Source organism: Cupressus sempervirens, chromosome 3 (assembly GCF_028749045.1).
Source record: "Cupressus sempervirens isolate cs-2001-9-10 chromosome 3, ASM2874904v1, whole genome shotgun sequence".
In the NCBI taxonomy this organism is placed as follows: Eukaryota; Viridiplantae; Streptophyta; class Pinopsida; order Cupressales; family Cupressaceae; genus Cupressus; species Cupressus sempervirens.
The window spans coordinates 1051415867-1051442702 of record NC_143120.1 but is presented as its reverse complement, the minus strand read 5'-3'; the positions used below and the strand labels follow the sequence as shown (position 1 = coordinate 1051442702).

The window sequence follows — 26836 nt, the reverse complement described above, 5'->3', positions numbered from 1 at the left end:
CCTAAGTCGTGCATGACTGCATTTTTTTCATGTGAAGTGCTTCCTCATAAAAATAATAGAATCTACATGTGTTGTGAAGTTCCTAAGGAGATCGATGATTACATGAAGATTATGGATTTGGACATCAATGTGTTTCATGATTGGCACCCTTGGGATCCTAGTCGTTTTGGATATAACAATATTTATATTAGAGTGGTGCAGCGAAGCTCAAATGGTGGTCTACTCATCTCAATTAAATTTGTGATCTTGAAGAAGCATGGAGTTTTCAGCAGATATAGATTTGCATTCACGCATGGTTCAAGATCCTAGAGTTTGTGTATTGCTCGAGGACAAGCAATCTTTGGCCGGCGAGGATTTGTAATGTCCCCAATTTTTAATGTAACAATTTATTAAATTAATTAATTAACTGGTCCCAGAATTTAAATAATATAATAAAAGGAACTTTAATTAGTTATTTTAATTAATTAATATGGGGCCCAAGTTAATATTTGTATTTGTGGTTCCAATTTGATTTAATATATCTCGGACCTATTTTTATTTTAGTTTCTGTTGGTAAGTGTTGTCGTCGGCTATCTTTGTACACCCTCATAAAGGTTTTTCCCAACAGGTATTTAAGCACAACTTGTAGGTAGTCGTAAATATGCAATTTGGATTATTTCTTTTGTATTGTGAATTCCCATTGGGATTCTCTATTGTTCATCATTTCGAAAGTGAAAGATCTTCCCTACTTGGCTTGTCCAGTTTCAGTGGAATTCAACCCTCACCCTATTCTGTTGCATGTAATACTTCACTCGGATCTAGCAAATCGGAGCACCATCTTATTGCAAATATTAAATGAAGGATATTCGTGTTCAATCTCCATTCTTATTTGGCTTTCATCTGATGTATATAGGACTATAAGTTTGTTTACGGTTTCAAAACTGAATCCACCTATAAGTACACCATCTGCTACCCTTGGTTTGGCACAACACGCAGTGCATCAGTCCATGCTGCAGCATTACCATTCTATACAACCATCTATGCCCATTCTGCAACATTATCTTACCATATCGCCATCTCCATCCGTACTGCAACATCACCATACCATACGGCTCTCCAGGCTACTGTACGGTCAATCAACACCACTGTCCATATTCCATTCCAAGCTATGTACGGCTCACCCCAAACAGTCCATACATCACTGTTCACTCCATTCAGCTATACAGTACGGCCATCGGGTAACTAGCCATCAGGCACATGGGACCAACGAGTAACCGGCTATCAGGTACATGGGACCAACAGGTAACTGGCTATCAGGCACACAAGACCAATGAGTAACCGGCCATCAAGCATGCGGGGCCAATGGGTAACCAGCTATCAGGCACATGGGACCAACGGGTAATTGGCCATCAAGCACACGAGACCAACAAGTAACTGCTATCAAGCACACAGGACCAACGAAACATCACACATGAATAAAGTTTAAAGAGTGTGTAATATCATTATTCCTTGGCCTTGGTTTAAATTTTAAGATCATTCATTCACACACATTTAATTTGAACAAACTCCTTGGTTGTTCCATGCTACTAATTAACAATAAAATTATACGTCATATGTTTACCAAAAAAACTTAGTCCTAACCATTTCTTTATGACAAGACTCGGTTGCAAGCTAAATTTTCAACAACATTTGATTGCAGACTCTATTTGTTCAAAAACTCTGAAAATGCAGCGGTGTGATAAAAATTATTATAGGAACCTAAAGATGAGGAGATTCAAGACTGGTATTGGTGTTGATATGACTAATTTTTAAAAATAGGAGATGGGGACTTGGAGACACCATATTTTTGGGTATAACTTAATAACTTCCAAAAATATCATAACATAAAACTTTGAAAATAAGAACAATAAACTCTAATATTGAACTTTGAACATTAAATAAAAATTTATAGGTTATATTCCTCTAAGCATCTTATAAATCCTGCATCTAATGACAATGCTATGTGAATGCTTCCACATTTTGCATATATTTCTGCTAGTGCAATTGCCATGCAAAATGTGGAAGCATTCACCCAGAATGCGAATCTTTTAAATTTTAAAATAAAAAATTGAACCTCAGACTCGCATTCTCATCGAATGCCATGAATGTAGGCTTGTAGGAGGTTTAAACAACAAAACATTTGAAAACAAATGTATATGCAAACCTTGTTACAATCTTATGCACATGTTTCACTCTTCTAGTGAACCTTGAGTGCTTCAAACAGCAAATGAAGGAGAGTAATGTTCAATGTTATTTTTTATGCCTTTCAGCAGGATACGCCCAGGAGGTGCTTGGAAACTTGGTGGGAAATGGGAAGACGGTGGGAAACAGTGAGGCAAAGTCTCTGACCAAAATCAAAGACTCCAGGTGTGCAAAAAGTCTGAGGGGGGTGGAGATGCATCTCCCTGTTTCAATTATATAATATGTACAGCACAAAATAAGGTATCATAAACAACCCCATAGAAAAACATAAAATATCAAAATATAAAACATAAAGAAAGATTAGCCACCTTGAATGGATCTATTTTAAAAGTCTTCATTTGTGTCAAATTTTGATTTCATATGATCCTCTCTTCTTGTCCTCGTGTATATGTATATGTCGTCCATGGTGTTTGACTTTACCAGTATACTAGCCCAACAAGATAGTCATTTATCAAGATACATTGTATATCTTATAGAAAATTCTTACGGGATTAATAAAGCTTCCATAAAATAAAAAGGTGCTGAACAACAACAATATAAAAGATTAATGAAATAAATAAAGAATGATTTAGGTCATTTATCATCCCATCTCTGGTTTACAAAGAGAAGGCAGCTAAAGAATATTTCCATGTCTCAAAAAGCTCTTTAAATTGCTATTTCCCAGCTTTAAATTGAACATGGCAATAAATATTACAGGTGGAGTTTACCAAAAATGAAAGAACGTAGTACTCTATACAATTAATGCTCAATTTCAAAAAATGATTTGCCCTGGTGTTAAATGCCACCTCAAATTTACTACATGCAAATGGATGATCAAAATATTGCCTGGCTACCATACTCATCATTGAAGTTTTGGTAACGAGGAGCAAGCAGATGGGCCGAGGGCCTTGTGACTTTAAGAGCCACAGTAACATCGTCACATGTGACAGGACCAACACTGGGCAACTCTGCACGGGACAAACAGTGTCAGAAACTTAGTAGAATGGAAGGAAGAATACAATAAAAGAATTTTGGCTACCTTCTTCTGCTAACTGAGTTGCATTGCTTTCTTCAAGCTTGACCATTAATCTCCTGAGTGGTCGCATAGCAGCCTCTTTGCAGACCAAACGAATATCTGAACCAGAATAACCTTCTGTGTTTTCAACCATAAAATCATATGGGAGCTCATGATCAGGTTGCAAAGGCAAGAGTTCTTTAAACATGGATCGACGTGCTTCAAGGTCCGGAAGAGGCACAAGAATCTTAAAATCCATTAAGTCCAACTTAACAAATTCCAGTATAAAGTTTTATTCAATACCATAAATCATTTCAAGTAAACAGAGGATACACGTTTTTCAAGCCTTCGGAGCATGGCAGCATCTAGCTCCCATGGCAGATTTGTGGCCGCCAAGACAAAGACAAGATCATTTGTTTGTGTTAAACCATCCATCTGAGTTATCCATCCCACCAAACATTGCATCATATCATGAGTTTAACACGATGACATATGTTAAAGATTAAAAAATCTTTACAAAATATTGAATGGACAAAGAATTTGAAAATACAATGTGCACAACCAAGACTTATGAATAATTAGAAAGATTTCTACTGCCTAGGAGGCATAAGTCAAATTTACAATGTCTTTAAACATATTTCCAAATAATTGGGAAACCTTAGCTTCTTTGACAGTTTACCATGTTAATTTTTCTATAGATTCAGTCATCATTTCAACGAGTTTTTGAGGAGGTGGCAGCAGTGTAACAGTGATCTTATTCAGCTTTGAATGGGTGTGTATCATATCAGCATTGTGCAGCAGTGATTACATTGAGATGAAGATTTGGCCTGATGAGCGTTTCACTTCCATTTCAGAAGGCTTGAAATCCTTATAATATCAATCTTCTTTGTGTGCTGAGTTTCTAGGGTTTTAGAGACATATTTACAGTTCTTATACTGTTGTTTTATCATAAGAGCAGTGTTCTTTGTGTGCTGTTTTATCATTTCAGAAATCTTACAAATGAATCAGCCTAAGATCATATGGGAAGTCCTATCATTGTGACAATCCTAGAGTGTTTCACTCATCACAAGAGTAAGCTAGTTGGCATATCTTAATTAAGACAAATTTATGTCTGGCGATCTTTTAAAATTATAACCTTTTGTCATTGTTTCAACAACCATTCATTGACCAGATGACAAATTATCAGTATCCGTAGCACTGCCATGTTAACATGTTTGAGGATGCATATTTTCAGAATGCTTATGTGCAGATCTCAAGTGAAGGTTTGATGCAGAGAAGGTCAACAGAAAAAAAGAAACAATTAATATTAGCTTCAAACTGCAAGAATTGTCTAAGTTTCAGACTGTCAGACGATTTTGGGGATGGTACAAAAGAACTTCATCAAAAGCACCTCCAGATCCAACCATAAAGATTATTGACAATTTGTTTGTGTTATACTTCATTTATGGCTGGTGTTATTTTTATATCACTATTTTTGGGGAGATGAGCTATTTTTAGAGAACATAAAAGCTCTATTCATAGATTCTAGAAATATTTACAAGGACCTAACTGAAGCTTTTTTTTTCAGATTAAATATTAGCAGACAGATTTTCAACTTTTGTAGTAAGCTTGCTTTGCATGCAAGCAACTTATTCTTAGTGTAGGAGTATCACTTAGCTTTCTTATGTATTTACTATTCTTCATGCAACACATTGTAAATGCTTATAAATAAGTGCTTTTGGTACTTACTACTTAGTTCAGAGAATCATTATAATTCATTTAATAGAATTTACCAATATCTCTCTTGCTTCTAGATTATTGTTGAGATGTTTTTGTAAATTTCTCCTTTTTGGAATTTCTTTGAGACTCACCCTACAATCACAAATTCCACTAAAATAACAAATGTAAGACAGGAAGAGGTACAACTTTACCAGTTAGAATGCCTTTCAACAAGTTAAATCCTGATTTAGGTCCTGAAACCTTATTAAACAATATAAGCGTGTATACATATCTCAATTATTTATATTGGAGTTAGTAATCATGCATGAGTGCAAATATATATAATCATCATATCTCATAAGATAGGTCATGCCACCTCTATATTCATTTTTAGTATTCAACCACAATAAGGCTTGAATGAGGAAGCATGATAGGATGGTTCAAACCAATCCTCACACCAAGCCCAAGCGCAGACACTTATCCTCTTGGCCCGAAGTGGCAGGCACATTGGACATCTAGCATGGGTTGGTCTACCTAATAGAACACTTGTATCTCCCCTCCCTATTCATGTCTTCATGTTCATCCTCTCTATGACATTTGACTTATCCAACAACCAACCATTGTAGAGATTGAAAAGGAAATTGGAATAGGGTGCCCGACAGTAGACACTCTCATGGCCACAAGTGGTATGCACACTGGACATTTATCATGGGGTGGTCTATTTAGATAGTGACCTCATATTGGCTTCCCCTGTTGCATTTCCTCCTCTTCTCCACATGATTGCTTGTCAGCTATAGAAAGATTAATGATATAGATTATGCATTTCACATTAGCACACAACAATAGTTGCCGAGCCAGGGGTTGGTCAATCATGTCACATAAAGAGATGTGGATTGGGGAAGGTCAGTCATGGTTGGGTATGGGAGTGAAGGTTGTCCATTATGGCTTTTAGGCTGTGATTTACCCACCCAAATAGGATTTAATAATTAATAATAATGAAATAATAATATTTTATTTTATAAATAGTATTGAATAAATAAATAAAATAATAAATCTAAGGATAATATATCAAACAAGAGACGCAATGCATCATAGTACCTGCCTAACTCATAATGGTTGTAGAGGTGTAGATGAGTGAGAATAAGGTTCAATAGTTCTAAATCAACATTGTGAATGCATTAATTTTTTCCTATAGATGCACTTGTGATCTGATAGGATGACTCATATTTTGTTGTTAAATTCTCATTCTAGAAATGCAGTTGTGATCTGAAAGGATGGCTCATATTTGTTGTTAAGTTGTTGTGTTATATTATTATATGTTTGGGCATTTAAGCCCAATAATAAGAGGCCAAAGTCCCCAACTATTTATTATTCTCATCTTGATTATCAAATGGAAGTCACACTATTTTTAATCATTAGATAGAAATAAATAGCAGTATATAACAATAACAACATAAACATATATGCATAGGAAAAAATGATGGATAATATATAGGAGGAAGAGGAAGAGAGATAAAATAGTAAGATAGAGTGATACCAACATAAGTAGAGAGAGAGAGAGAGTTAAACATAATTTTTTTTCTCAATAAAACAAATAGTCAAAATAAAATTAGGGTTATAATGAAAAATAAAAATGTATTATATTTTACTTAATGAAACTCAGAATTTAATCTTTATATTAAAACTCACAGTTGTATAAGAAATAATGAAATGTATTAAAATATAACAATATTTTATTAGTAAAACTAATTATTTAATTTTACACAATTAGAGAAGGTTTACTATTTAATGTTTTGTATTTCCAAATTTTTCATAAAATTAAGTAATTTTTAATTATGAAATAATATCTATATAGTTTAATATGTACATTGTAAATAATAAATAGATGAAAACATATAAATTTGATGTTGATGAATAAATATAATGTAATAAATAAGAAATATAATATAACTATTTAATTTTAATACCTAGTTTATAAAAACTTAATAATAATTTACATATCTTTCAGAATTGAATTATTTCTTTTTTGTGGTTATTTCTTTTAGTATCTTTTTTTGATGTAAAATATAATTATTAATTTAATATTAAAATATATATTTAAGTTTAAATATATTTAAATAAATGATAAATTGTTTAAATATAAAATATTAATAATAATAAATGATATAATTTACAAATTGTAACACTTATCAATTATACATATTACAAATACTATTATAAAATATAATTAAAAAATAATATTGTTTAATTTATTTTTACAAAAGTAAAATAATAGTAATAATTTAACTACTTTTATTATTACTACTTTTATTAAAAAATCAAAGTTCTAAAAAAATTAGAAATTCAAATACAAGCTATTGAGAATTAATATTGATTGTAGGGGAAGATAAAATGATTGGAAAAATAAAATAAAATCTTATCAACTTGTCACAAAGATAAAGTTGTAATTAATACATTCATTAATGCAAGATGGAGTTGTTAGAAAATATTTGTAATTTTGTTGAAGGAAAATAATTTTCTCCCCCACCAAAAATAGTATAGACCAATAGAATGAATGAAAAATGTGATATAAAAAAAATAAAAAATTAGAAAATGATATAAACATTTGAAATTTCATATAATCTTTTAAATTCTTTAATTTGATTGGTTAGTGTTAATGTAATATTAGCATTACATGAATGCATAAGTATTCCTGCCATGGGCAGAACTAATATTATTACAATATAACATAATAGAATATATCCCCGTCACGGACACTTGGGGGGCATGTTGGTTATCCTATGGCAGAAGGGACTAGTCTCACCCCAAGCTCGCCCCGTAAAGGGAACGTGCTAGGCTTGGGTCCTGGGGATATCCTCCAAAACCAAAAAAATAAAAAATATAATAGAATCTATATAGTATTGTATCTAAATATATGTTATAATAACATTATGCATATTATAATAGAATAAATTATCATACTATACATTATATATTATATCATAATATAGATTGATGAAATCTGAAATATGTTAAAGTTTAAAAATAATTACTAATTATAATAATAATTTGATTACCTATAAACTGGATTTTACATCGATTATCTGTTGTTCATATTTCTCTTATATATTCCTATGTACTAACAAATTAAAGAACAGCAGTACAAGAAAGATATGTTTAAATAAATAATTAACGAATTAGAAGATGAATTCCCAATGTAAGCATCGAAACTAATAATCATTGGTGACTAATCAATATTGATCGAATGTTAAGACCAACTTGATCAATAATAAGTCAATAAGGTGATAACCGGGCTATTGTTTAAGGGTAAAAACATTTTATGAAGTACGAACAGCATTAGCGATGCCCATACAGTAGTTATCGATATTTAACAAAGATATTGATCATGATTAATGAAGAGAGGTTGATGATTAATCAATTAAAAACTGATTATGAGTCTTTGAGAAGGTGTGATCTATGAAAGGAAGAAGACTTGTATTTGAAAGTCCAAAATACACATCCATTTTCTGAGGGTATATAAATTGATGGAGGACAACAAATTCAGTTATCATGGGGGAAAAGAAATAACTCTTTATCTTAAGCTAGATTATGCTCTTGAAACAATCACCTTCTTGGCACAAAATCGGGCACATGATTCAAGATTACTGTTAAGAAATAGTGCATACAAGGTACATTTATAAAGTTCAGATCTGATGCCAAACAAGCAATCACTATAAATAATATTGAAGACTAATTGCACATTCATTAACCAGATACACATGTCATAATAGAAGTATACTGTAATTCCATATCAGAAGCATCTCTTGCAAAGTTTTATCTTGCATATCAGAAGCTGGTAGAATAAAGATCATTTCTTCCATAGCCAACTTTATACAAAGAATATAGCAATGACCTCCATTAATAGGAATAATAACAATATCAGACCATTACACCCCTTTATATTCATAAGTCATGATTTGTCATTAAGATTTTTAAAATAAAGGCTCTTTCTTAAACAGGGGAAATCGCTCTGCAAGTGGATAGTTTCGAGTACACCATCTTACTTCCTCGAAACCCTCAATCCTCACTTGCTGGCGTAACCCTGACTTTTCTTCGTTCCATTTGGCAGCACTTAGTGGCCTTGGCATTTATTGTGTTAATCTGCTTTGTTTGTCTCTTCTTGCTTTTTTCCTAGTTTTTTTTTGGCTTTGTGCATGTGCCATTTAAGTCTCTGTATTGAATGTCGTCTGGAGTTCGGCCTGTCTGGATTTCTCTCACACTTAATTCTTTATGGACAGTAAAGATGGTGCTATTTCTTCAAAGAATGTAGAAGCAAATGGCATTCAAAAAATTTCCTCAGCAGAAAATCCAGTTGTTACTCCTCCCATAGAGAAACTCTCATACAAAAACGTCATTGCAGACATTTCTACCCCTGTTTGCCCTCCCACGGCTTTGCTTTGATGGCAGAATCTCGAGGGTTGTAGGTTTGGAACCAGGCGGACAATTGGGATTGGGAGCCGGACCCAATAGATGTGGAATGGGAGTCGAGCGCAACTTCAAAGCTTCAGACCCCAGATGAGGAGAAGAGGGTAAGGCTCTCTCCTTTTCTTTGAAAATGCTGTGTCTCTCTCCCAACGGTGATATGGTAAGAGAAATCAAGAATGAGCAATATCGGCTGAAGAATATTGCATCTTTTTTGTTTGTATGGATAATAAGTTTCTTCCTGCTTGTAAATTCTTAGATGATTGGATAATAATGTTTGGGGCCGAAAGTTGGGCATTCATGTGAGTTTCAGCCATATGATTCAAAAGGGACTTTTTGCTGTGTTTCTCAAAAACCATGTTATGCAGGAAAAAAATCTTTAAAAAGGTTTTTGGAATGTCAGAGAAGCCATGTTTAGGGCTTTCCCGTGGACACCTAAAGGTGACTTTGAACAGGTTACGGCTAGGTCTTCACCCAACTGGATGGAAATCAAGAACCTTTGACTCAAGTTCTGGCCTTCCCTTCCCAAAATCCTCAAGCTTCTCGGTTCTGTTTTGCAAGTTGAAAAATCCAAAGATACTCTCCCTCACCTCAATGTCAAAGTCTTGATTGCCCTCGAGCCAGAAAAAGATATCCCTGATCAAATCCAAGTTGAATTGGAAGAGGAAGTTTTTACTTGGGAAATTCATCTTCTAGGAAATCTTGCAGCATGCTTTCACTGTAAACTTAATGGTCATAATAAAAAGGATTGCCTGACTCTTGGTTAATATTCAATAAGAATTTAATGTTAACAATGAAACCAAGGAACCTACCGTGGATACATAATCTAATCCTAATAAAATTAGCACTGGTAAACATGAAATTGCTACCAATGTTTTAGAAATTTCTCTGGAGAAGTATGGCTTATCTCTTGCTAATCCCCTATATGAAGATGAATATGATGTCATACAGGCAGGTTCTGTTGAAGGGAGTAAACCACGGAATCCACCCAGTCTTTCATCAGGATCTCTCCAATCTGCTTCTTTTGCCCAGCAGACTCCCCACCCAGAAAGAATAAGCAGCAAATTGCCATAGAATCCATTAATGCATGGTGCAGTCCCCCCCCCTTCCTTGCATGAGTCTTCTCCTTCCACCTCTCTAATTGATGATGCTATAAGTGCCCCCACTCGGAGTGTTGCTCCATCCAAGGAAGAAGGTGGACAGTTTCAAGAAGTTGTTAAAAGGAAAAGAAAAACCTCTGATAGGCCCTGAGTCACCAAGGGTGAGGCAGACTCTGTCAAACATAAGATCACTCAAGTGCCTGAGTGTTTCAGTAGGCTGTATAAAAACCAAAAACCCACTTCATAATCATGTCTCTCAATATCCATAGCTGGAATATAAGGGGTAAGGAAATGGCTGATGAAAATACATGGTGAGAAAGTGGTGTTATTCTTTAATGACAAAAGATGTCATCTGCCTTCAGGATATCAAAGTGGTTGGAATGCAAGCCACATCCAATCTCGGGCTTATTTGGGACAAAGCCAAATGTTTTTTCTCTAATCATGAGAGAGGGAAAGGGGGTGTTGCCACTCTTGTAAGTCCCCAGTTGATTCAGTATCTTGCTAATGATAGATGTTCCCCTTGTCATAGAGCTCTGTGGCTTACTTTTAAGATTCATGATTCTATGGTTGGCATTTGCAACATTTATGCTTTAGAGAGCGAGCTGGCTTTTGGGAATGGCTCTATTCTCATCTCCCTAATGCCTACTGGCTTTTTATTGGTGACTTTAACATGGAGGAACACAATAGTGATAAAATCTGGTGGAAACTCTCACTCTTGAAAAGGTAACGAAATCTTTTTTTGGTCTAGACTGAAAAGGAAACTCAATCTTGTTGACCCTCTAGAAGGCAAGAAAGAGGAAACAAAGAACATTTGGTTTACATGGTGCAATAGCCAACCGGGTAAGCGAAGGGTGTACTACAGGTTGGATAGGATTTATTTCAACTCTGTTTTTTTCTCTGCTGCCCCATCCTCTCTTGTTGAGGTAATTCCTGCCTCCATTTCTGATCATTCTCCTATTTTTGTCCCCCTTTCCCTTAGCCATGTGGATCCTCCTCATTCCTCTAAAAGGCCCAAACCCATCTTCAAACTTAATGTTTCTCTCCTTGATGATCCTGACACTCTAGATGCTATCCAAGTTGCCAACATACTTTCCAAGTTCTGTAACAAGGGGTGCAACCTCAGGAGAAATGGAGCTCCCTGGTTCAAACTTGGAGGAAGATATTCCAAATTGGGAAATAAAAATGCCTCAGACAGAGCCACAAATGAATGATCCCTTCAATCTAGTCTGAATGACAATGAAAAAAGTTGCAGGTTAGAGGATCTGACAAAAAGTTAGAAGATATGTTGATCAAAACAAAATCAGAACATAGGACAATTCAGAGTTATAAAATTCAGGGCCAAAATGCTAGGACAGGAATGAATTGGATAAACGAGGGGAACAAAGGCTCTAAATATTTCTTTAATCTTATCAAATTCAAGCAGGCTAGGGAAAGAATTGAAGAAATTCAAGATGAAAGTGGTCTCTGCTCCTCTTAAGAGGATATTTCCAAGGCCTTTTCAAATTTTACATGAATCTCTTTTCTCTTGAGAACCATTCTCATAATGATGATGCTCTTAAAAAATGTCTGCAACTTATCCCCAGAAAGGTGTCTATAGAAGATGCAAGATCCTTAAATTGTAACATTACTATTAAGGAAATTGAAGAGGCTATCAGAGACATGAACAATGGCAAGCTCCAGGACTTGATGGAATATCTATTGAATTGTATAAAAAAAAATGAGTGGATTGTGTATGATCTTTTAGAAGTGTATGATGATGCATTTGAACAAGGAACATTGGGAGAGAAAATTAATAGAGGAGTTTGAAGCTTTTACCTAAGCCCAGGGATAAGAGATTGGTCAAAAACTGGAGGCCAGTTACCCTCTTAAATCTTTCCTATAAGATCATTGCTAAAGTCCTGGCAAGAAGATTAACCCCCATCCTGAACAAAGGGGTAACTGTTACTCAAACTGGATTTATAAAAGGCAGATACATTCTAGAAAATCTAATTACCAGCTAGGAAGACATGAATTGGGCAAAGCACTCAGGGCAGCAGGTGGGAATGATGTTGCTTGATTTTGAAAAAGCTTACGACAGAGTAGAATGGCCCTTTGTGATCAGGGTTCTAAAGACATTAGGTTTCCCCCAGTACTTCTGCAAATGGATTTCATTACTTTTTCAAGATTCTTCGGCGGTTATTGAGATCAATGGTGAAATTTCTGCCCCCATTAAGCTTAAGAGGTCCACTAGGCAGGGATGCCCCATTGCTCCTGCACTCTTTGTCATTGCTGTTGATGTCCTTCACTACATCCTTAGAGAATCAAGGCTTCTCCCCCCCACCCCACCTCAAAGTCTGTTTCTCCCCAGTAGTGACAATCTTCTCAACATGCAATTTGCTGATGATACTAACCATTTCATTGAGCTCTCTGAGGCAAACTTTGACAATGTTGTTAACAGAATCCAATTCTTTTGTTCAACCTCTGGCTCTAAAATTTCTACTCTTAAGTCTATCATTTTAGGATGGTCTGATACTAGGCCCAATTGACTTGCGATGAAAAACTGGCCTTGGGCTGGGCCTAACCAGATTGTGAGATACCTGGGTATCCCTTTCTCTGTCGATTAGGCACTATCCAAGATTAATAGCAAACATCTTAAATGGAAAACCCATCTCCTTTCTCTAGGAAGTAGATTTCAGGTTGTCCAGAAAGTGCTTTCCTCCCATGCTCTTTACTTCTCTTTTGCTTGGCTCTTTTCTACCTATCAGTTCAACCACCTTGAAAGATTGCTGAGAGATTTTCTCTGGTCTAATGGTATGGGTGCTAAAAAAGAAAGACATTGTGTGAAATGGGAATGGTGCACCATTCCTACACAGGATGGAGGCTATGGACTTAAAGATCTCAAACAGCAAGGTATTGCTTTGGCTTCTAAATGGGATTTTAATGCTCTAAATGGAAATAAACCATAGAAAGTTTTGATAAGAAAAAATATTCAATATTTTGTAGCACACAAAGGCAAAGAGTGGAAGGAGAATCCTATTTTGGATATTGTTTTGGGAGATTTTAAAAATAAAGCTTTTGAGTCAAAAAAATTCTGCTCTATTTGGAAGGCATGGACTCAGGTGAGAAACTTCATTTGCTCCAAGAATGCTGTAGGTGCCCCCCCTGTATATTTTGTTCTTGACCTTTCTCTCTGCTCAACGATTTATCATAATTCAAAACCTCTTGCTTTACCCTGTACTGCTCAGCCAAGAAGTGGACAAAACTTGGGATTGTTTTTGTTAGAGATATCCTGATCAACAGCCGGATGAGCTCTTGGGAGAAATCCAAAATAGGTTTGCTATTCCATCTTCCCACAAGAAGACATATTCTCTAATTAGTAAAGCTATGGGACAGTGGTTTCCTGGAAAAATTTACGACTGTGATAACTTTATGTTGCAACTTAAATGGAATGATGGTGAATTGTTTAATGCCATGTCTACCAGGATAATTTATAATATGATGAAGAAAGATAACTGTATTATTGAAAGAATTAACAGTATGTGGAATCTGGACTGGCCTAGCTCTACATGGATTTTATATTTTTGACTTTTTTTGTCATTCGCATGTTGAGCCTAAGAAGCTTTGTTTTATATGGTTGATCCTTTTGTAATAGCTTGTTGTCAGTTCTCTGTTGTCTTCTGCTGGACTGTGTCATCAGTAGATGTCGTCGGTAGAAACTGTGTTGCCGACAGGCTCATGTTGTCGGTAAAGATTTTGTAGCCGACGGGTAGATTAGTATTGTTATGTAGCCGACAGACCCCTTCAGGAAGGTTCGGCGGGAAGTATTTATACCCCGTCTGGGATCCTTGAAAATGATTTTTTGTTCTGTATGCAATCTCTTGGCATATGCAAATGAAAAAGGAAGTACTGCTGTTGCTGTTCTTGTTCGACACAGCAATGATGGATTTCCAAGAGAATTCATGGAAGTAAAAGAGGGGAGGCACTGCTTGATGAAACACCCGCCCATGCATTCACTAAGGTGGAGCCCATCAAATACAACAAAGCCACGCTGCAAACAATGAATTTGGGAGATGAGGCCAAACCAAGGAACATACTTGTAGGAGATAACTGGAATCCAGTACTGAAAGCAGCAGCATTCAAGATATTTTTGGAATACAAAGACATGTTTGCGTGGACATACAAAAATCTGAAAGGAGTACCGCCAAAGTTTTGTGTACATCGCATCCCGTTGGTCAAAGGTGCAGTTCCCATATGGAAGCGACCATACCGGATGAACAAGAACTATGCAGCACAGGTTACAGAAGAGATCAACCGGATGCTGGAAGTTGGTATTATTTTCAAGGTGTAGACCAGTGAATGGGTGTCACCCATAGTAATCTCACTGAAGGACACCAACCAGATCCTGATATGCATTGATTTTAGAGGCCTGAATGCAATCACAATCAAGGATCCGTTTCCAATTTCATTTACAGACAGCATCTTGGAGGAGGTAGCCGGACATGAGATTTACTCATTCACAGATGGATTTTCCAGAGACAATCAGATTTCAATCACAGAGGATAAAGTGAAGACATTTGTCGTAGAAGATGGAGTGTATGCATATAACTGGATGTCGTTCAGCCTGTGCAATGCGCCTGCTACATTCCAGCATATCATACTACACATCTTTGACAAAATGTCCGTCGGGAACTTCAAGGAATTCTTGGATGATTGGTCAGTATTCAGTGTCGAGGACAAACATCTGGTAGCACTGGGCGAATGTATGGAGAGATGCCCATGGGCGCGCCTTGCCTTGAATCCGAAGAAGTGCAGGTTTATGGTTCCGCAGGGAAGGTTGCTCCGACACAGTCTGTAAGGAAGGATTGAAGACAAATCTGAACAAAGTAAGAGTCATATTGGAGATGCAGTTGTCCACCAATGTAACGGAGGTAAAATCTTTCCTGGGGCACAAAGACTATTATAGAAGGTTCATTAAAAATTTTGCCAAAGTATCATACCCATTGGACAGGTTAATGTGCAAAGGAGAATCGTTCAGATGGAAAAAAGAACAGGATGAGGCATTCGAAGGGCTCAAGGTACGACTAGCTACGACACCCATCTTGGCATACCCAGATTGGAACAAGGAGTTCCATGTTCATGTCAACGCATCCAACTATGCGATCAGAGCAACCTTGGCGCAGACAAGTAGCCACGGGTTGGATCACCCGATATACTTCGCTAGTTGGCTGTTATCAAAAGCTGAGCAGAACTACAGTACAACAGAACGGAAAGCATTGGGAATGGTCTGCGCCATGCAAAAGTTTCGTCACTACTTGTTGGCGATGCCATTTGTGTGCTATGTTAACCATCAGGCTCTACTATATATGATCAATAAACCTGTCATTCAAGGCAGAATCAGCAAGTGGTTGCTTCTGTTACAGGAGTTCACCTTCAAAATAATTGTACGGCCTGGGAAGAAACATGTCAGCGTAGACCATCTATCCAAAATCAGAATAGGGGAACCGACGAATGGAGTGAACGATGATTTTCCTAATGCACAGTTGGTTAAGATTGTCGTACTGCCGCAATGGTACACAAGCATTGGAGAATACCTCTCGACAGGTTAGTTCCCAAGTGACATGCCACCAAATGAAATGCGCAAATTGATAATCAGGAGCCGTACCTTTCAATTGATCAACGGATTACTCTACAAGATGGGGCTTGATCACATCCTTTGACGGTGTGTGTTAGAGGGAGAAATACCATGGGTGTTAAAGGAAGCACACGAGGGTCCAGCAGGAGGACACATGGGACCTGATACAACAGCACGAAAGATATTACTGGCAGGATTGTGGTGGCCAACGATGTACAATGACGCACAAGAATGGGTTGTCGGTTGTGACACTTGCCAACGGGCCGAGAAGCCGCTGAAGAGAGACTTCATGCCGCTTAACCCCTCCCATGCTCAGGAACTTCTTGAAAGATGGGGACTAGATTTCATCAGACCTCTGAAGGTGAGCAAAACTAGAAGGTGTTAATATATCGTCGTAGCAACGGAGTAAACATCTTCGCTCTTGGAGTTTTTGCCATGGATTTAGTCCTCTGTTCAACGGGCTGGTTTATGCAAGCATCATCTCCACGTCTTTTCAGTGAGTTTAGAAGATCATTCTACAAGCTCTATCACGCGAGTGGTTCGCCGACTCAAGTTCTGTGATTCGCCGTCAGACTAAACCTTGCTCTTCGACCATCTTTGCCTTGCACATTTCCTCTTGTTGAAGATTTGAGGTGATCAATTTGTGTGAGTGCTCGTTGGAGCACATTTCCACGGTGCATTCAGTGGTCTACGGCTCAGCTTCCCTGTTCGCGGGTAGCAATATTGCAGGTGATTTTATTCCCTCCATTCCGCAGGCAACCTCTTCATTCTCCACGAGCATCAGCATTGAAGGAGTCCGTATGCTTTGATTCCACTTGGCGCGAATGGTTGAATTTTTTTTGTGCAAGTGTGAGGACTCCTTTCAACGGACAGAGTTGTTTTCTCCCCCTCTCCAAGCGTCTCTCCATGGGGAAGTTCCGGACAACTAAGACGGCATTGTCAGTGGGAAGACATAACCGATGAAGGAGAAAACGTACATTATAAGGTAAGGAAAGAAGCCGTTATTATGGAATCGGAAAGGAAACGGAAGTGGAAGAACCAACTAAAGACACATATGGAGAAAAATCCCAGGCTTTTAGCTTCTAGAATTCGAGTTGCAGGGCCATCCACTTCCAACAATAAGAAACAAAAAATAAGGGCCGAACTCACGCATCTTACTGTTTAGTTTGAGGGACTCAATTGCAGTGAGTGCGGGAAATGGTGGTAGAGACTCCGGACACGAAGGTAATTAAGCAGATTTTGATATGAGCACAAGTGCATTGGGCCATCCAACTTCCAATGTTTTCCATTCGTTTATTTGAATCAATTTTGCACACCATAATCGAATCATATAATCGGCACAGCAGAACCAGCACATTATTATACAAAAAGCATTGGATGATGGTTTCTTTTAAACCTAAGGACTTCACTAGGGTTTTCGGCATCCTTGGGCCTAGTGGTCAAAAGGTGGAAATCAAGAACTACAAGCTATCACAGGAACAGAAAGAATACTGGATACGATTAGTGGGCCGCGATCTTACATCCAAGGAGATGGAGTCAATGGTAAAGGGGTCTAAATGCAAAGGGCTTCAGCGAGATCTTATTTGGGAGGGCTACTGGAGGTGCATCAGGGATGTCATCAAGAGCAAGTTGACAGGGGCAACTCGAGCTTCAGATATAGCATTGCCACAGATTGTATTCATGAATGGCATAATGAACAGCACGGTGTATGATTGGGCTACAGTTCTTACCGACAAGATGGAGGAGTTCATGACACTCCAGCACCGCACATTCTTCATGCCGCACCATGCCATTGGCTTATTTCTGGAGGCAACAATTAATCAGATACCAATGGATGATTTTGAGGCTCCACCGCGAGGAAAGTTAGCGCAAGGAGAGCCTCCAATATTTTATTGGAGACATTTGGACACGGGTAGAACAGCAGCAGGGCAGAAGAAGGTAATTCAAGGATTGGAGGCTCACGGGGACACCGACAGCAAACAGGAGACTTCAAAGAGCAGTGGAGTCGAGTACGAGGAAGAAAGTACTTCTACGGAAGTTGGCAGTGAACCAACAGTTAGCGCGTCCACATTTTTCAGCCCGCCGCAGTTGCCAACTTCGGCGCACTTGTCCACCTCCACTTCACACATTCCTCCTTTTGGTCAGCATCATGCACCAGTCGTTATGACCCCACCGGCGGTGGCCGATGTTGTCCCACGGGCAGTGGCTAAGGGTGTCCCACCAACGACAGTTGTTGCACCGGTATCCACTCCAAATGTTGCACCGGTATCCACTCCAGATGTTGCTCTCCACAACTGTGGCGAATGTTTTCTCCTATAACTTTGACCAACGGCTTGCCTATCCAAGATTGTAAGCCAAACCCTGTTGCACCAGCAAAGCCAGAGTTGATAGAGTTGCTAGCGCCAGAGTCTGAACACCAGGTATTTTTGGATGTGATTGGTTCAGATGTTGTGGTCACGATTTCATCTTCCTTGTTGACGGAGGCACAATTAGAGCAGCCCAAGAGAATGGAGGTGATAGATAAAGCGAGCGAATTTCTGAGGCAGCAATTCCGGCTCATTCCTGCAAAGGTTAGACCGTCCATTTAGTCCCTGAGTCATGGAGAAGTCCCTCTAGGTTCGACAGCCGTATCAGAGCCACAGGAGGTGGCAAATCCACAGTCGGAGGGTGCGCCTGGGAAGGAGGCAGCACCAAATGTGGACATGGTTACCACAAGAGTGGCAAAGACGGGCAGTGATGGGGAATGGACCATGGATGATGTGCCGAAGGAGGATTATGGGTCAAATGAGGACAAATGCAGAGATTACCTTAGGGCTATGCGGGCTATGCTGCAAAAGTGACAAAATGTGGCATTACAGGCTATGACCCGACAGAAAGAGTGGCATTTGGTTCGGGTTTATATCAGGGGGATTTGTCCGTAGCGGTTCCGTTCATATTTTGAGGACAGAGGATGGCCAGCAGTTGAGACACCGGAGATGTTGGCGGATTGGGCCACCAAGCCGGAGTTGGGTCCGTGCAACACTTCCATGGAGAAGCTAGCGCACGAGATAGTAGGATTGTACAAAGAAGTCTACTATGCTCACAGGCGTGCAGAGGCGGACAGGGCAGCAGACAGGGTCACAATGGAGAGGTCTCTAGCAGCACAAAAGGAGGCTAGGGAAAAGGTAAATGCAAATCTGGCTAGCTAGCAAGCAGCGTGGGTTGCCAAGCGTGCAGCACTGTTATGGGATAAGGAAGTGGTTGAGCAGGAATTACAATTAGCAAAGACCCAGGCTATGGATGCAGTGCTTCTCCTGAAAGAAGCCATAGAGGTTAGCACATGGATTCAAAAGGATTTGAGCATCCGGACGGAGCAAGTCTACGAATTATGTCGGCAGCAACATTCTTCAGGATCACAGCCTCCTCTATAGTGTATATTCTTGCTCTATTGTACTTTGTGGTCTCCTATTTTTGTTAGTTTTGAAATCGCTAGGAGACGACTTTTCTTTTGGGGGTGATGATGTCGTCGGTAGATATCATCAATAAAAACTGTGTTGCCGACGGGCTCATGTTGTCAGTAAAAATTTTGTAGCCAACGGGTAGATTAGTATTGCTATATAGCCGACGGACCCCTTCGGGAAGGTTTGGCGGGAAGTATTTATACCCCATTTGGGATCCTTGTAAATGATCTTATGTTCTGTATGCAATCTCTTGGCATATGCGAATGAAAAAGGAAGTACTGCTGCTGTTGTTCTTGTTCATTGTCTATGTGCATTAATCGATTAATCTATGCGGTAAACAGACTGGACCCTATTTCTTGCTTTATTTGTGGTTGTCCTGAATCCTTCCAGCACCTTTTTTTTTATTGTTTATTTGCTAGAAAAATGTGGTCCATGTTATTTTCCATGTTTGACTGATTGGGCGCTCAAACCTAGTCTTTCTATCCATAATACTCTTACTGGTCTATGTGATAATTTTTATTTGGAACTCAATAAGTTCTGGTTTGCCCTTTCTAATGAAGTCTTATGGTATCTCAAGTTGAGGAGAAATGACCAAAACTGCAGGACTCTTACTGAGTTCAATTTCAAACTCACACATTTTCATATCATGAAACAGGTTTCTCTGGTGTTGGACATCTCAAAGGACAGGTTCATGATCCTTGTTTGTGAAGGAGCCATGGTGATTTATCAACAAGACATTCAATCTGCCCATTACTTTAATACATATAATGATATGCTAAATCAGGAGGAGCTTGATTCTCTAAAGCAATTCACCAAAAGAAAAGGCATTTATATGCAGGAGGAAAACAAGAAGATTGCTGAGGATAGAGCCAAACACATGCCATCCTGGGAGGATCCCATTCCTGCTGGACCTGCTGTGGAGCCCCTGCTTGGAACCTTTGACTCAGATAGAGCTGATGTTAGCAATAACATCATTGGTGCATGGAATTAAGTCAAGCAAATCTTCTTTTTGCTCTTTTTGGCATAATTTGTCTATGGTTGAACTGTTGATATCTGTAAAAGTGATGTAACTATGGGTAGATGGGTATAGGTACCTTGGTTGGTACCCAATAGGTAATGGAAACTGATCAGTTTAGTCATAAAACTATTTGACTATGTTGTATTGACTATGTTGTTTAGCTTTACTCTCTATTTTAATATTATAAAAAATAAATTAAATAAAGGAATTCCTTGCAAATTTGGGGTTATTAGACGATTGCCCCTGTTTCTCAACTTAGCTGACAAGGGGTCACTACAAGAAGTATCAGAGCATAATCCATTCATCCTGTGAGGAATGTGCATGCAAACCTATCAAAGGAAAGGAAGTACAAACAAGATGAATGCACAATTAGCCAACGAAATGAGGGCATTTATTGAACAAGAAAATCAAACAAACCAAGTGCTACTTAAAGCAGTACAAAGCATGGGCAAATCAATCGATAATCTTAGGATTAATTCTGCTAATGGGAAGGACACAAAACTAATCACTTGGAGAACCATAATGGGTCTTCGTCTTCTAGCGTATCCAAACCCCCTTTTCTACCTAGATAACAGATACTAAGAGGAGAAGAAGGATTCAAACAACTGACAAATAGTACTGTGGAAAATGCTAGAGCCTATGCTAATTTGGAACCAAAAATGGGGAAATAACATTTTGCAAATTCTGTGAAGGCCAAAAACAAAAAGCATAAAAAAGAGCAAGGCCAAACCCAAACAAGGATTTGAAAGATAAAGTAAACAAGGTAACCCTTCCTAATTTTGATGAGTCCAAAAAAATCACAGCACATGATTGGCTACAGACAGCATATACTTACCTCACCCTTAGTACAATGATAGAGAAAGATGCACTCCAATTTTCTATCCTCCACTTAGAAGGTGTAGTACACAAATGCTGGTACCATAAAATCCACACTTGGGGCCATCAAAATGTCACCTCCTATGAAGAATTTGCACAGACGCTTATTAAAAGCTTTGACAGAAGAAACCCCCAAGAAGATTTTAGACGGTTGACACAAATTAAGCAACAAGGGATAGTCGAGATCTATATTGATAAATTCAACAAAATCTCAGTATGATTGGCAAGAGTAGATGATGACCGACTTATTAATCTATTCATATCACTATAAGGGTTGGTGAGTGCTTTGAAATCAACAACTCTCAAAGAGGCCTACGAAACAACTTTAAAATTAGAAGCATCATCAAAGAGCAATAAACCCTCAAGCAACCACACCAAACAATTCCATAGTAAGGATGAAAAGCACAAGCAAGAATTCCTAAAGAGAAAATGCTTCCACTACAATGAAAAATTTGAACTCGGACACATGCCAAGACGCAAAATCTAAAAAACAACGAGAAGACTTAAGAAAGAAGTTATGTTTAAGATGCAAAAAATCATGAGAACCGGGGGACAAGTATGAGACAAGAAGTCAAGTCAATATAATAGAGGCAAAATTTGACAGAAAAACAAAAGGAACACCACCTAAGAAAATGAAATATGATTAGGAAAATCTCAACAATATTCAAGCAATAAACAGAGGGAAAGCCAATGGGGCTTCGAGGAAGTTCAACCCTAGTCATAACAATAACTTGGACATTTGTCTTAATTGGTAATGTAACAATAATTAAACTATATATCTACTCTAAAATTTAATTTTAATTATTGTTTAAAATATTCAAGAAATGAATTAATTAAAAAGGAAAAGTGTTACAATAAAGGGAGAATCACTAGGGCACCCTACTGCAGCAGCAATTAAAGGAGAACCACTATGAGGGCAACCTGCTGCTCTTTAATTAAGGGAGAACTACGAGGGCACCCTATTACAAGCACCTTTCCAACCAAGTTCGCAATTAACAGAGAATCACTATGGAACCCTACTATAGTAGTAGCTAAGGGCGAATGGCTATAAGGGCAACCTATTGCTCTGTGATAAAGGTAGAACCACTAGGGCACCCTATTACAAGTACTTATCCTATAGAGTCCACAATCAAGGGAGAATCGCTAGGGCAACTTATTGTAATAGTAGTTATGGGAGAGCCTCAATGAGGCCACCCTATTGCTCTACAATAAAGGGCGGACTACTAGGGTGCTCTATTGTAGTACTAGTTAAATGAAAGACGCTAAGGACACCTTTTCAGATGAGTTTTTCTTTAACATAGGAGATGAGACATGGATAAAGGAGTAAGACAGGTATCCTACAAGGTAAACCTTCTCACGTAGACATCTAAAACCTGTCAGCAAGACCAATGGGGAAAAGCCTCATTCTTGGGCTTAGTATGAGTTGATCTTGGTTAAGCTTATCATGACTCAATCCCTATGAATCCAATTTGTTTAAAACTAATAATAGTATGATCGCATGTTTTTAAATTATCTGCTAACTTGTATTTACATAGCCGTAGAGAACATAATGGAGTGAATTTGGTAAAAACATCTCCCTGACCTTGAATTATTTCAAATTAGAATTGTAAGGAGGAATTCAACAAAGCATTTATCATGTGTATATTTAGTGATTGCATCATGTCTTCATGCATTACAATGTATACTTTGTGTCTTCATGCATTACAGTTTATAATTCGTATCTTCATGCATTAATGTGTATGTTTCATGTCTTCATATGCATTTTGTATGTTTTATTTAATCATACATTCACAAGCATACTTTTTATTTCAAAGAGAAATTCCTATGTGCAAATGTTTTTAGAGTGAACCCAAAATACGAATCAATATCAACGTTATGCAATAGAAGCCACTCGTATTAATTGCTTGAGGACAAACAACATTGAGGAAGGGTGGATTGTGACGTACTCACTGAATTAGGATTTAATAATAAATAATAACAAAATTATAAAATTTTATTTTATAAATAGTATTTAATAAATAAATAAATAATAAATCTAAAGATAATAGATCAAATGTTATTATAATATAAGGCAAGAGTCTACAACACAACGGTAAATTGTGAGCCTCTTAATTGGGAGGTCTTGAGTTCGAATCTACTCAAGCTTAACTAATAATCGAAATTATTAATCACAACAAATAATGATAATTAACCTTGGCTTCGGCCTCTTATCGATCAAAAAAAAAAATGTTATTATAATATAGTATAATAGAATATATATATAAATATGATACCTAAACATATAATATAATAATATTATAGATATTATAATAGAATTAATTAACATAGCAAATATAATATATTATATCAAAATATAGATCGATGAATTCTGAAACATGTTAAGTTTATAAAATATTACTAATTATAATAATAAATTAATTACCTATAAACTGGATTTCTTGTCAATTATTTGTGGTTCATATTTCTATGATATATTCCTAAGTATTCACAAATTAAAGAAGAGTGGTACAAGCAAGACGTATGTTTAAATAAATAATTAAAAGATTAGAAGATGACCAGAATTGCCACTGTGAGCATCAAAACTAATAATCACTGCTGACCAATCAAAACTGGTTGAATGTTAAGACGACTTGATCAATAATAAGTTGATAAGGTGATGACCAGGCTATTGTTTAAGGGTAAAAACATTTTATGAAGTATGAACAGCATTACAGATGCCTATACAGTAGTTATCAATTTAACAAAGATAACGATCATGACCAATGAAGAGAGATTGATGATAAATCAACTAAAAGCTAACTGATTATGAGTCTTTGAGAAGGTGTGATCTCTGAAAGGAAGAAGACTTGTATTTGAAAGTCCAAAAGACAACCATTTGCTGAGGATGGTATATATATTGCTGGAGGACAACTAATTCAGGCATCATAGGGGAACAGAAAATAACTCTTTATCTTCAGTTAGATCTGTTAGTTTCCTGAGGATCACTGCAAATGTACTAAGCACTGCCATAATGTTTGGCATGCATTTTCCAAAAGGCAGCAACCTCCTATTTAGATTGAGAATAAGCCAATGAAGCAACATGTCTATTCGTTAATTAGATAATTAATATAATAAACATTTAATCATTGCTTTTTATATATATAGTTTCTCTCATATAGCAATAAACTTAAAATATATAAATTATATCTCATATATAATTTATATATAGGTTTATCTGACAGAAGCTACCAAACATCAACACTCCTTAGCTAGGGAGGATAAACATGAGATAGATATTACACCACTTACAATCTTTAGAAATGACACATTAAGGAAATCTTTGATTAGATGATTTCCACTATTTTGATATCACATTTGATATCATGAGTATTGGTCTTCAAAATATCAACATATGATATTCACCAAATACTCTGAGTAATGGTCTCCAGAACATCAACATATGATATTCACCATTTTGATATCACAATTGAGTATTGGTCTCCAGAATATCAACACATGATATTCACCAAATACTCTTTGAGTAATGGCCTCCAGAATGACATACAAGATATGTACCACGTATTGTGAGTAATTGCCTCCAGAACATCAAGTCGTATGATATTTACCATGTACTTTGTGTAATGGCCTCTAGAATATCAATTCGCATAACATTCACCATATACTCAAAAAATGTTTATAAGGTATGTGCACACGCATTCTCATAATGCCTACCATCTAAACATCCACCGTGCAAGGTATAATCTATCATGATTTGCATAGACATCATAAGATATCCATCCTAATAGAAAATTAAGTTATCGTAAGATCATCACCTTTCAATAACTTCTATAAATACAAGTGACATCATTTAGAAGTTGTCACTTCATCATGATGTAGACAGGAGGTAGGCCCATTAAAATCACATAGTCAAGAGGTATATTCATGAATCACAATCCTCTTGAGTGCTACAATTTATTGATCACTGGAGAATCCATCTCAACATGGTTTACTCCCTCTGACTCAATATGATCGAGATCATTGAAGGTTGACTGAATCATATACTTCCAAAATGTAAATTGCATATATTTTTGTCTTTTAATGTAAGGGATCTTCTTACTATCGTTTTAACCCTTTCACCTTTTACTCTTTTACATGTCTCGGCCTGTCATCGATGGAAAATGTTTCTCCTTTTATTTCTTGTTATTATTTATAATATTATATACATTTATAAACATGGTCTATATTAATTCCTTTGAATGTCTGAAGATTACGTCGCCATTTTAATGCATATAAGTTGTAAGTTATAATGATGGCCCGATCTCCCTTTTGGTAGGGTCTACACATAGTAGGTGACTTATTGATTAAATGGTTGTCCTTTCCTTGTTTAAATCTCCCCTCGCGTGGGGTATCACAAGGTGACTGAAACAATTTTGATTCTCCTTTTAATGGCCACAAATTCCCTTACGTGGCAGGTATATACCATTTAGTAGTCTTCACATGGACTGGTTGTGGCGGGTGAGTTTAAGAGATTTTATATCATTTTCATGCTCCATGTTACAGGCCACCACTTTTCTTCCTTATTTATCCCTTCATTTGATGCATCGCTTCCTGCATTTTATGATCAGATTCATCTCCTCCAATGTCGTTGGGAATTCTTTTGGGAGTAGAACTTAAATGCCTTCTTCCACTTCCCACGTCTATCAAAGGCGTCAGCACAATAGACCCAAGTCCTCAAGCCAAGTAGGATGCAATGTGAACATGAATTTACTGGGAAGACCAAACTGATTATATCATACTTCATTTGTATTTTTAATAATCCTGACATTGGAATATCCTTTTCATAACCACGTAGGATGCAGGTTGATATTCACTCCGTTTAAATCATGATTGTATTTTGTTTTAATATATTTTCTGGTCCTTATGTCTGTCCTCCATGTTTGATAACTTATGCTTCCCTACTCCTTATCGAGCACTCCACCTTTTATCCGCCTGACTGTCTTATTCCTGGCATCGTCTTCATCTTTTCTTAGACACTCTTCATCTTTTCTTACAAACTCCCTCGTCTTCGATGATATTGGCAGACTTATACGTGACCTGACTCCCGTCCAATCACTCGAGCTGCAAATCACACTTTGAGCATAGAAACCTTTTTATAAATCACTACTTATTTGAAGCCTCGGCACTGTCATTAATAATCATTATTGACACCTTTATTCCACTTTTCTTTCAATCAATTCAAACATTTAAATGAACTTCTCTTTCTATCAGCAATAGGAGACAACCGACCAGATCTGAGACTTCTCTGACTGGTAGACAAGATTGAAAGTTCTGCAATAAAGTTCGATATAATCTGTACATTCTGTGTATTTGCAGATTGGAATTTATGGAAAATTTCATCCCTAGAGCCCAATAGTGGATACCACTAAACATTGTTCTCGG

At 37.2% G+C, this 26836-nt stretch overlaps 1 protein-coding gene across 3 annotated transcripts in view; it reads right to left on the bottom strand.

Annotated features, from left to right (window-relative positions):
• Nucleotides 1-2755: 2755 nt before the first annotated feature.
• Nucleotides 2756-26836, bottom strand: part of CCP1 (P-loop containing nucleoside triphosphate hydrolases superfamily protein) — a 130573-nt gene continuing 106492 nt past the window's right edge. For all 3 annotated transcript variants that reach the window (XM_089822987.1, XM_089822986.1, XM_089822988.1), the window contains exons 9-11: nucleotides 3548-3649; nucleotides 3239-3461; nucleotides 2756-3167 (exon numbers count right to left, since the gene is read on the bottom strand). In XM_089822987.1, coding sequence (XP_089679113.1) covers nucleotides 3034-3167; nucleotides 3239-3461; nucleotides 3548-3649 — 459 coding nt within the window. In that variant the 3' untranslated portion in view covers nucleotides 2756-3033. The remainder of the gene's footprint in view (nucleotides 3168-3238; nucleotides 3462-3547; nucleotides 3650-26836) is intronic.